General features: G+C 37.0%; 1 protein-coding gene across 1 annotated transcript in view; it reads left to right on the top strand.

The window, feature by feature from the left end:
• The window catches only part of LOC127659342 (alkyldihydroxyacetonephosphate synthase, peroxisomal-like), a 65,129-nt gene that overhangs the window by 30,961 nt on the left and 20,886 nt on the right, over positions 1-13,282 (top strand). Inside the window, exons 9-12 of the mRNA XM_052149120.1 lie at positions 529-654; positions 932-1,040; positions 7,125-7,252; positions 8,603-8,654. Of these exons, the coding sequence (XP_052005080.1) occupies positions 529-654; positions 932-1,040; positions 7,125-7,252; positions 8,603-8,654 (415 nt within the window). The remainder of the gene's footprint in view (positions 1-528; positions 655-931; positions 1,041-7,124; positions 7,253-8,602; positions 8,655-13,282) is intronic.

The raw sequence follows: 13,282 nt of genomic DNA, 5'->3' as shown, positions 1-13,282 counted from the left end.
CAGGGTGTGCTGAGTGATTCCAGCCAGGTCTCCTAAGCAACCAAATTGGCCTAATTGCTAGGGAGGGTAGAGTCACATGGGGTAACCTCCTCGTGGCCACTATAATGTGGTTCTCACTCTCAGTTGGGCATGTGGTGAGTTCTGCGTGGATGCCGTGGAGAATAGCATGAAGCCTCCAACTGAGATTTGTCCTAAACCACCCAGATTGAGGCGAGTCACTACGCCACCATGAGGACTTAGAGCGCATTGGGAATTGGGCATTCCAAATTGGGGTAAAAAGTGTAGAAAAATAATAAATATTACAAATAAAAATAAATACAATAAAAATAAATGAGGGACAAGTTGGAAATATTTTCTGTGGTAATCAACATTATGCTACACATGTTGTTGACTGATCTTAACTTGTATTGAATCCAGAATATTCCTTTAAATGTATTTGTGCATGCAGCCCTTTGTAGCTTTTAATTGTTCTTTTAAATAAGTGTTTCTGAGGTTATATTATTGATCCATATGTGTGTTTTTGTGCAGTTGAATGAGCATGGTTACTGTACTGGTCATGAGCCGGACTCCATGGAGTTCAGTTCTCTGGGCGGATGGGTGGCAACAAGGGCATCGGGCATGAAGAAGAACATATATGGCAACATCGAGGATCTGGTATGTATGTTTTCCGATCTCCCTCAATTCCACAAACATACACACAACTGTGTAACTCTGTGTAACTCTGTGTAGCTCTGTTCCAAACTCCAGTGAACTATATACTTTATACATAGGCAGCTACCTGCTGAGGCACAGTGTCTTAACATGCTACAAATGCCTGGTATGCAGCTCACTAGAGACTGGAACAGAGCCTGTGATACCAGTACATCAGATCCAGCCCCACTCACATCATGTTGGTATTTTATGTTCCCTGTGATCTCACTTGTGTTCCGAGGTGGTGCATATAAAGATGGTGACCCCTAGAGGAGTGATTGAGAAGAGCTGTCTGGGGCCACGTATGTCCACTGGGCCCGATATACATCACTTCATACTGGGCTCAGAGGGTACGAACATGTGTTCTTGTGTGTTTTAAGGTTTGGATTTCTAGATGAATATCACAAAACCTCAATAACCAAACTTGCATGAAATTTTGTTTCTTTTTTATGGTGGTTTGGATATGATCTGAGGTCAGCTGGCTTGTCGTTATCAATGTAGGACAACCAGTAGGGGGCAGTACACCTTGTACTTCTGTGGAAGTGTTTCTCAAACTACAGGGCCATTTGTTCTCATCAGTAACACACACACACACACACACACACACACACACAACAGGTCTGCTGGTTCACGTAACCGGTACATTACATGTTGATTAACTGTATCCTAAAAGTCATAAACCCCTTAATGAAGCCCTAAATTGATTATGGTGTTAGTTCACCCAAAAATTAAAATTCTCTCTTAATTTTTGCACCCTCATCCCATCCCAGATGTGTATGACTTACTTTCTTCTGCAGAACACAAATGAAGATTTTTAGAAGAATATCTACGCTTTGTGGGTCCATGCAATGCAAGTGAATGTGACCAGAACTCAGAAGCTCCAAAAAGCTCAAAGGCAGCATATAAGTAATCCAGAGTAACTCCAGTGTTTAAATCCATATCTTCTGAAGTGATCCAATCGATTTTGAGTGAGAATAGACCATAATTTAACTCCTTTTTCACTGTACATTTTGTAATTTACCGTTGCTGATACCTGTGTGATTACTTTTATGCTGCCTTTATGTGCTTTTTGGAGCTTCAAAAGTTTTGGTCACCATTCACTTGCATTGTATGGACCTACAGAGCTTTAAATGTGTCATCGTTTCTTCATTGTATTAAGTAGTATGATCTTCCGGTTGTTATTTATGAATTCTTTGTGGGAGCATGAATATTTCCAAGAATTATCTGCATTAATTAAACATTCATGATTCCATTAGGAAGGACATCTGGCTGATTAAGAAATACTGATTAACAAATGGCTTTGTAATGTCAGTGGCATTTAGACACTTAAGAAGGATCCATTTCACCCTTTCCCTTCGGAGACGTTAAAGTTCACTTGACAGAATTGTTGTTGTTTTTTATGGGGGCATTTAAATGTAAGGACTGTAGTCTCCGAGTGTGTTTCATTGGTTATTAGCATGTTTAAAGGAATATTCTGGGTTAAATGAAATACAACTTAAGCACTATCTACAATGTTGCCAAAAAATACTTTATTTTCAATGATAGCACATAACCAGAAGTCATCCACCTAGAAAAGTAGGCACCTCAAAAGAAGGATTTAGACTTCACTGATAAAATAATAATTTTTACTAAATTCATTTACTGTTTGTTCTTTAGCAAAAAAAAAAACCCAGTTTACTTGCCCTACCGACTTCCATTTTAAGTGCATTATTCTAAATGAGTAAACAAAAAAAAAAACAACGTGGCAGTTGAATTGACAATTGGCACCCTCTGTTACTGTCCATAAAGCTCAAGTTTTGTTTAACCTGGAATAATAATAACTGGTGGTCGACCAATATATCGACCATCAGAGGAACTTTTGATCCTGAAGTTTTTGATTCTGGCTGATAGAATACACGCTTCAGGGGAAGATATTTGATGAGCACTCAACGGGAAGAAAATGCTGGATTTTCGTGAGGTTCGTGAATTACATCGGTTTAATCGAGATGTCTGCATATGTGCTGCATATGTGGTATATAATAAAAATTGATATTTGCCTTTTATCATTAGAAAAGAAAATTGAAAATGTCAAGGAACTGTAGAGGAGTGGCTGATTGAATACATGATTTAGAGATAAATAAATGAGCGCTGCACAGGATGCAGGATCTGCTCAAGTTGTGTGAGGTTTGTTCATAACGAAACGAAAAAGCTAATAAATAAATAATAAAGTGATAAAATAATAATATAATAAAGTGTGTTTCTTCAAGCGCGTTTATATTAATATTGTAATATTAATTTGATAATAATGATAGTCTAATAATAATAACAATTTAATAGATTAATGGGAAAATTAGCCAAATATTGTCTTGACATCGTCAGAGGCATCAGCTTTTGGTGATTACTCTGACCATCGTCCATCCCCGAGATCATCTTCTGTTGGCACAAATCCAATGTGCATTTCTCTCTATAAATGTACAAAATGTTCAGACAGTCTCCTTGCTGGTTTTTCCAGACACATTCAGGATCATTACTGATTTTGCCAGTGTCGCTGCGGCTCACTTAATGTGTGCGGTGGTAAAATTAATATTTTAAAGGCTCATTATTTCATATCATAATGTAGAACATTGTTAGCAATGTTACTTAGAACATTCTTTCTCAGCCCTGGAACTCAAACCATTTTCCGATGCGCCCCAACATATAAGCAATTAAATTAATATAATAAACGTGCGACAACTAATGATGGCTAATGGCTTAAATTAACGACTACTAGTAGACTATGAAAATAGTCTAGTCAGGGGCAGCCCTACATATCTGCATATTTGCAAATGGTAGTAATAGAAGTTTTATTAATATTTGCCTTTTATTTAAAAGTTAAAAGTTTCAGGGAACTGTAGGGGAGTGGCTGATTGAATACGTGATTTAGAGATAAATATTAGTGCTGCACAGGATGCTGGATCTGCTCAAGTTGTGTGAGGTGTGGTTTATTACATATGTTTAAATGAGATATCTGCATATTAGCAGACGGTATGTTATATTTTTTTTATTGATATTTCTCTTTTTATCATTAGAGGAGAGAGTGGGAGAATGAAACAGGTGAGCACTTTAATATTATGTTATCATTAACAGACAAACACGTCTGTGGCTCTGATATGTGGACCATTTAAATGACACTGTGAAACACTATTATGATGCGCATAACAACAAAACAAACCTTGACTGGTCATTTACCTGTCTCAGTCGCTTAACATGCAAGCAGGCGATTTTCGGTGCCCTCAAGAAAAAAAAACAGACAAACAGAAAATGTATCAGCCGATGCTGATAATTAAAAAAAAGTCAGAATGGCCGGTTTATGGGCTTTGGCGAAATATCGGTCGACCACTAGTGCTTACCTGTGCAGAAGTAGATGTCATGGTACTTGGGTGTTGTAGGTGGTTGTCAGGGTGTTGCTATGTGGTTGCTAAGGTATTTTTATTGTGTTGCCACATGGTTGCTAGAGTGTTCTAGCTGGTTGCTGGGGGGGTTCTTGGTGGTGCTTGTCTGTGCAGAAGTCATTGTCATGATGCTAGAATGTTGTTAGGGGTTGCCAGGGTGTTGCTATGTGGTTTCTAAGGTTTTGTTAGTGTGTTGCTACATGGTTGCTAGAGTGTGCTTGGTGGTGCTTACTTGTGCAGAAGTTGTTGCCATGATGCTAGGGTGTTGTAGGTGATTGCCAGGGTGTGGCAACCACCACACATGTTTTTACTACAGTGTTGATAGTGTGTTGCTACATGGTTGCAAGGTGGTCACTTACCAACCCAAATCAAAGCACACACTCCCACGTGTCTATTTCTAAATCTGGTGTCTATATATAGCCTTGCTTTAGGACTGCACATTACTGGTTAAAATGATAATCATAATTATTCTGTAATTTTCTGTTGTTTTTTTTTTCTTCATATATATTACAAGGCTGCACGATTTGGACAAAAAATAAATAAAACACTGTTGCCACTACTTAGATATCATTTGTAAAACTACAAACTAGTAAATTATTCCTTTTGACCAAAATTTCAAAATGTTCTCTGTCCGGGCGACAATACTGCCGTATCAGTGCATAGTGACTCACTTCGAGCAGTGATAAATACGGTAAAACTTGCGAGCAATAGTAATAGTGATACTTCCCTTGGCAAAACAACAGTCGTACAAGATGAGCTTGTCATTTTTTATGACCATTCACAGACTGTGTTTTTTAACTGTAGAACAAACTGATTAAAAATGATCTTCTCTGTTTCCCTGAGAAGCGTTGGATTGCTGAAATAAACCTTCTGGCCAGCATAATAAACTCTCATCTAGTGGCACAGCATAGTTTCTCTTATGGCTATTAAAAACTCTCCACAGGACTTTATCACCAGTTTTAAACACTCATACATGTACGTCTGCTCTATCAGTGTCTCGCAGTAATGAGTGTAGAAGCAGACTCTCAGGGGTCAAAGGTCATGCTGGTGTGGGACAGGAAGCGTGCTGCGCTAGGCTCTGCTCCCCCAAATGTGTCGTTGGATTTCGACCTGCTTTATGTCACAGAACACAACATCCGTAAATCTCTTTGCTTCCTTTAGAAGAGCAGGTAACTTGAGCGTTCAGGTGAAAATGAACACATGGACTCCCAGCAGAGAGACGGGGGCTCCATTTCTGTGTGTGTGTCTGTGTTTGTGTGTGTGTGTGTGTTTCTTGGTTGTAATAGTCTTTGCTTGGTGTTAAGGACTATTCAAATCATGTGAACCGCGGTTGAAAGAACTTGTCATAATTTTCTGACAAAGTTGGAGTAATTAAACCAAACGAAACACATTCCTGTCTGCTGCGATACAAATTACCACTTACTACTGAAATATAACAGATATGAACAAAATGATGAAAAATCATGAATATGTACTGTATAGTCTGTCTTTATTGCAAAATGAACCCAGACAGGGTGATCAGAGGTGTTGTATCATACACAAGATCTTTATTTGGGGTTGGGGTGGCTCAGGTGGTAGAGCGTGTCGGCTGCTAATCGCAGGGTTGGCGGTTCGATTCTCAGCCTGCACGACTCCACATGCCGAAGTGTCCTTGGGCAAGACACTGAACCCCAAGTTGCTCCCAATGGCAGGCTAGTGCCTTGCATGGCAGCTCTGCTATCATTGGTGTGTGAATGGGTGATTGGGACAAGTGTAATGTGCTTTGGTAAAAAAAGAAATTGCTGTATAAGTGCAGACATTTACCATTTTTATTTAGCAAGAACTGAACATTATTAGTACTTACTACACAGCTACTCAGCAAATAAATTAATGACCATGAAATATTGATTTCAGTTATTGTATTACGTGAGAAGTTCAATTATAATTGTTTTATTCTGAAACAGAATGATTTTCATGACTTTTGGTTCCTGTTACCAGTTCTCGAACAACACCACCCTAAAATACGGACAGTGTTTCCTGCACCACCTGATCGAATGACTCTTGAGTTGGTTAATTTTAATCTAAACAGTGAAACATACAGCACAACCAGTAATGTAGTTTCATCTCAAATAAATGTCTGTTATGAGCTGGTTCTTTTGAATCTACAGCGTAATCACACATAGTCCAATTCCCAAAACTAATGACTTCAATGAGTCCATTCTTTTAAATCTACAATGCAAAACAAATTAGTTGTATCTAGCTATTTTTTTATTTATTTATTTATTTTTTTTTTTGTGACTCAAAAAACTTGCTGAACACTAAGTCAATCATTTCATCATGCCTGACTGGAAATGAACCAAGAGTAATTACTGAATGGTTGTTGATAAAACAATATTTAGACATTGTGAGTTTTGTTCTAATTAAAAAGTCTATGTGTACACCATTTGCAAAACTATTCTGTTAAAATATGAAATGACCTCATTATTTGGTAACCGACTGCTGAGTTATGATTCCCACCCCTCCACGAGTCATGAAACTAGCACATCTATGTCAGAAATCAGATGAATAGGACAACAGTCAATTATACCGTTTTCAGTATAAAAACATATTTGACCACTGAATGCTGTGATGGACCAATCAGAATTTCATAAATATTTATAGTTTTTTTTTTATTAATTTAATTATTTTTACTATTATTTACTGTACTTTGTATTAAGAACATTTAAACAATTTAAGCATTTTTAAATATGGTTTAGATTGTTCTGGATTGTTCAAAATAAGATGTATTATTTTCAGTGTAACATGAGCCACAAGCATTAATTGCTACAAAGAAAGAAAGAAAGAAAAAAAAGATGCAGGATGAGGATGTATTGTTTTATTGTACAATTATATCTGGCTGAAAATTTGCTGTGAACATGATCACTTCATTAATGTGTGCAATACTGAATCAAACCTCACAGTGAAACATTCACTGCTATGAAATGTTTAGTGGAAAACATTGCTCCCATCAGTAAACTGACATGCTGATGATGTGTTAATCCATAGGAACACTGGGAGTGGTGACTGAAGTTACGATGAAGATCCGGCCCATCCCTAAATATCAGAAATATGGCTCTGTGGTCTTCCCAAACTTCCAGCAGGGTGTGGCGTGTCTGAGAGAGGTGGCCAGACAGGTCTGTACACAACCATATTTGACTTGAAAACAGTCAGGCTGCACTAGACATTTTAATGGCACTAATTGCAAGAACATAATGTTAATGTTATGGCCTATAACTGACATGATTGATAGGTGTATTATATACATCTATAGTATTAAAGCCCTAATCCAAAGCTGAATTGTGAATTCAGACTTCAGCAACATTATAATTGTACTGTATAAACAGATATTTCCAGTCCTGGATGCTAATTGGTCTGTATTTGTCTGTTTCAGCCATGTTAAAATACACTATAGATATTTTTTTATACAGAAAAATGGTTTGCCATTTATTATCTGCTTCCAATATTTTGATATCAGTTGACCAATACTAATAAGGTCATGATATAGTGCACCTTTTTTCATATTTAAGTACCCTGTACAGTATAATGAGCCAGATTTACGGTGTGTGTGTATATATATATATATATATATATATATATATATATATATATATATATATATATTATGTCATATAATGACTAATTATGTCTGTGCATTGATTTTGAGATTGTGTGTGTGTGTGTGTGTGTGTGTGTGTGTGTGTGTGTGTGTGTGTGTGTGTGTGTGTGTGTGTGTGTGTGTGTGTGTGTGTGTGTGTGTGTGTGTGTGTGTGTTTGTTTGTGTGTAATAAGAGCTGCAGCAGCTCACATTATAGTTTGTGTTCCTGCAGCCCTGCTCAGACTCTGGGTAATGGTCTTATCTAGCCTGTGAGGCTGCTGCTGATGTAGCCGTTATTGATGAGCTCACTGTTCTGTGCAACAGTGCTTCTTATTAGTCCATAAACAAACTCTGATCCAAACTTCAAATTCAATTATTGATTGTTATTCAGGACTACACACTATTTCTCTCTGTTGCTTTTAATAATAGTAGCAATAAAAAAAAAAATTACAACAAAAGAATTGAATGGTACTTAAAAAAAAAGATGTTTTAAATGACATATTGTCGTCATCAGTAGCCTAGCAAAAGCTGATTTATTTTACATGGATTGGGTCCACTCATGTTAACATCACATGACTAGATGAAAAATGCTTAATCAGTAAAGTAGAATATATTAACTATGACTATGAGCAGTGTATTTCTGCAATTGCATCGGTAACTGAAAACTGTTGCATTTGCGTAATACTGCATCCACACCGCTACATGTCAATATATGTCCAAGGCAACTGCAGTGTCGGCAAGCACCTTCAATCAATAATAATATTGTAGATTTGTTTAAAGCTGGAGGAGAGAGATACATTATACATCTGATGTGTTAATCTGTTTCCGTGTGAGGATGCAAATTAAAGATGTTTTTTTTTTTTTTTTTTTTATTTCTTCTCCCGTACAGAGATGTGCTCCAGCATCTATTCGGCTAATGGACAATGAACAGTTTCAGTTCGGTGAGTTTGTACCTGCATCAAATTACATCTGTAATCACTCTGTTAATGATAAACCTAAACCTAAACCCTACTTCTAAATCTAACCTCAACCTCAACCTCATCAGAGATGAGAATGAGAATTTATGGTGTAACAACATGTTGTTACACCGTAAATATGTTGTATTGTATGTAGTTTAATGGTAGTACATAGTAGTTAAAAAGGCTTTTCACACTGCGCTTAACCCCGGGTTATCTTTATTCTAAACCCTGCTTTAACCCCAGGTAAAGCAACGTTTCACACTTGTAATTTTGAAATGGGGTTAGCACCGCTTTTTACCCAGGGTAATAAAAAGCAGCTCAAGTACTTAAGGTTCACAGCACAGTTGCCCCGTGTCCTAATCAGATACAATGTGATTAGATTCCAGAACATATTTGATGTTTAGGGTTAGGTAAAGATAAGCAGGATTCTGGACCAATGACATTTCATAGTGGATGAGGCTAACCAATGCAAAGAAGCAGAAATAGAAATCAAGTGACCAACAAAAAATGATCTAAGGAAATACAGTTCTACCCAGTAAAGAGAACAGTATGAACAATTATAAGCAGGAGTCAAAATTGTAGTTTCAGTCAATAGAGAGAGAGTTTACTGAAGACAAAGTTCTCCACATTTCCACTGACAAAAGACAGAAAGAGAAAATGAATTGAGGATCTAACCTCAAACTAACTTTGATTACAGAAATAACAGTAATTATACTAATATGCAAATGAGGTCAGATACACAGATACCCTCAGAGGTCAAATACACAAACGACCTGTAACACTCATAATTATAACATAGTTATAACATAGTTATAATTATTATAACATAGTTATAATTATAACATAGTTATAATTATGCATTTATTTACATAGTAAATAAATGCAAATTATTAAAAACGCTTTGGTTACCTTTTGATTATAACAAGCTAGTTGTGTATTCAACTCCTCAATAGGCTGAAGAGATGGGTAAATCCACCCATTCAGATCACCTTTATCACAGTTGTAGCTGTTTACGAGAAAAACGGATTAACTTGTAAAAGGTAACTTTTATCGCTTGTGGTTTTATCACATTACGTATGGTTATGACATGTTTTAGCCAAACATTAGCTATCCTGAAGTCTAGTGATAAAAAAATGACAGTACTTCTGTTTTGTCTACTCTATGTACTACACAATAATGATGACAAGCGCTAGAGTGATCTTCTATGTTGCTATGTTCACCTCCTCGGGCTAATGCTAATGTTTGTGACAATCTATTTACCGCCAGATGGAAATAAACTTATGGTTAGTGATGCATTAAAAACCCTGCTGAAACGTGTGCGTGCGCGTGTGTCAAGTTCAAACTCATAAAATATTTCAGTGTCTAGAAATTGCAGTTTGTGGAATCTCAATAAAATTTGTTATTTAATAATTTAAGTCATTAGTCATAAGACCCTGAACAGTATCAGTATCTAGTCAGTTGATATGTTGAAAATTTCTGGGATTATCAAAATATTTTACAAGTCTCAGCCGGTTTGCTGTGGGATATGGCCTGATCTGTGATCAAAGAGGGATTCTCATTCACCATTGTTTTGAAAGAGCCATATTGTTTACACTCATAAGGAGAAAGGCAAAATCAACTTTCTCTTCGTAATCAGTCCTGTGACATGAGATCGGCTCATCTATGCTCCGATTCAGAGAAACTGAGTAAAACTCTGTTATAATTCACATTCGGCTGGGCAACATTCTTTGAATAATTCAATATTGGCTTAGTTAATGTGATTTGGCTTTGTTGATCAGTCTTATAGTTCAATCATAACAACTCTTGAAATAGATTTAAGGTGTTGTAATGGAGATGACAAGTTGATAGGTTTGGTATTGGTGGACTAGATCTTTTTATGATGCTGCCGCATGCTCAATGCAATTCCCTTGAAGCAGCTCTTAACAGGTGCTGGGGTGGAGGAGGGTTTCCGAGAGAAAACTTGTAGTGCGCTGCAGTGTAACCGGCTTACCTGCAAACATTAGGCAATTTAAATAATCATCAAAGAGAGAGTGCACAAGTTTATTAGCTAATAGATTACATGTCAAAGGACCTGTCAGCTTGCACCCTGAAGTTTCATGACTTAACTTAAAAGATATTTGTTTCTAAATTGGAATAGGATAAAAAAAATTGCATATATCAGTTAAGTAATTTTCAGATTTATGGTGTATAATAAAATTTCATCATAATAGAGAAAGAAAAATCCCTTTCATACATTTTTAATATGATTACTCCTCTGATGCAATGTCAGTGACAACGGTATAATTTCCAAAGAAACTGTACAAGCATAAATAAACATTTCCTGAGCATTGTGAAAGTGTTGCGTAGGGTTATGTAATAAAGGTTAACTGGAAGCATGTTTTAGCGATACACATAAAGCCTTTATTTCAAACATCATCTGTTATGCATCTTTTGTAAGAATCAGACATCAGTTTTCATATAATTTTCCTCTGAAGAGATGGATTGAAAAATGCAGTATTTTACAGCATTATTTTTGTTTTTATTACATTTCATTGTTGCTTTGTATATGCATTACATCAAGTGGTTTAATATCGTCTGGTGTAATTTATCTCCGGGGAACCCCCTCTTGCGCCACCTCGTATAAAGTGCAATTGATCATTATTTTACCAGCTGAGCAGCAAAGGAATGATCGCACAAACACACAATTCAAGAATTTCGAAAAATGGCCCTGGCAGCAATAAAGCTCACAGCGCACAGTTTTATATCGTTACATGTGGAGATATGGGGGAATTTGTGAGGGGTTGCCAGATATATTTGGAAATGTGAAAAGTCATGGAAATATATAAAATCTTTAAAAAATGCATGGGAATTTCTATACAATAATTATCTTCATGACATGGCGCTCTGGAATACTGGATTCTGATTGGTCAATGGTGCCATCTAGCGGTCTTATATCTCTGAGGATCAACCGTACATCTGTGGAATAAAAGACATATCAGACCGCTCATCCACAGATTGTGAGTTATTCCTGCTTCTCGGATCACTGTGTGAGCTCTACTAGTAATATAATTAAATAATTTGACCCTTTTTGGGTTTAGTTTGCAATAACAACTTGCTGACTGTACATTATACCTTACTTAATGACTGAAAGTCATGGAAATTCATTGGTCAAAAGGTGTGGGAATTCTGTGTCCATCTCTAATGTTCTATCAATTGTAGGGCTTTCAATATATTACAATAATTGGATTAATTACGTGAGATGCTGATTAATCATTTGCATATATTAATGTTTGCTGAGAAAGGTCCCCAAAATAAAGATAATTCAATAATAAAATTATACATTTAATAAACATAATAATTACATCATACATAAGACATTACATCATTGTGACAGATGAGTTAAACCATAAAAAGTAACATTAATACAAAAAATATATTTTGTTTGTGTCATAGAACGTCTAGGTTACTATTGTAACCTCCATTCCCTGATGGAGGGAATGAGACGAGTGTCAAAGAAGCAACAATAGGGGTCTCTCTTGAGAGCCTCACGCATCTCTTAACTTGAGAAAAGGCCAATGAAAAATTACATAATTTGCATGTCCCGCCCCTGGACATACAGGTATAAAGGGAGGGAAATGAGTCTGTCCATTCAGGTTTTTGCCCTGAGAGCCGAGAATGAGGTTCGGCCATAACAGTGGCTTGGTTTAGCATTGTGGCTGGGAGGACACAACGTCTCGTTCCCTCCATCAGGGAACGGAGGTTACAATAGTCGATTTGTGTCGACTTTGTGTCGAAGAAGCGACACTAGGGGCCCATATTTAATCACGTCATGCGCTGGACCATGTACATTCTCTGCTGACGCTGGTGCGGGCAGGCAGGTGCATGCCAAAGCGACAGGCTTTGCATCAGACTGCACGTACCCTTCCCCAACGCCCCATAAAGTCGTCATAACCTTCTGGTTCCCGGCGTGGGAGCAGGCCACGACAGCCACGCCTTTTCACTCTCTATGATTCTCACATAGATTTAAAGTGGCTTGGGCCATCTTCATCAAGTGTGCTCGAACCCGCAAGGGGGCAGGCATGGCCTGGGTGTGATAGGCCAATGCAATGGCGTCAACAACCCAGCGGGAAAGCCTTTGTTTGAAGCCTTTGTATCGATCTGGTACTTCAACTGTATTCTTAACAGTTCTTTTTGTTATATATATATATATATATATATATATATATATATATATATATATATTAAACAAAGATAAACGTTATATAGACTGTTCAGGTGTGATACAAATAAAGTAATCAATTGTAAAATAACACTGCATAGTTTATCATAGATAGATTAATGCTTATTAATGCAGAAGTTATTCATTCAAGAGCTGTAAGTGATTTTCTCTTTGCCTTTTGTTGTTTGATTCGCAGTAATGGCTCAATCGTCAGCATGTTCATTAGACTGCTTCCCCTTTAAGACCGAGTCTAATAGGCTCCTGATGCGCCATATTTTCTCCCAACTATTTCCATAACTACGTCCATTTAAGACATAAACAGTGTTTAAGTGAATCTCCAAGCCGGTCGTTTTGACATATTTTTGTGTATAGTTGATCGCTTAGACGCGCACATGAAACCCAAAGTAGCCTA

Source organism: Xyrauchen texanus, chromosome 18 (genome assembly GCF_025860055.1).
Source record: "Xyrauchen texanus isolate HMW12.3.18 chromosome 18, RBS_HiC_50CHRs, whole genome shotgun sequence".
NCBI classification, from domain to species: Eukaryota; Metazoa; Chordata; class Actinopteri; order Cypriniformes; family Catostomidae; genus Xyrauchen; species Xyrauchen texanus.
This window is presented reverse-complemented; position numbering and strand designations above follow the sequence as displayed.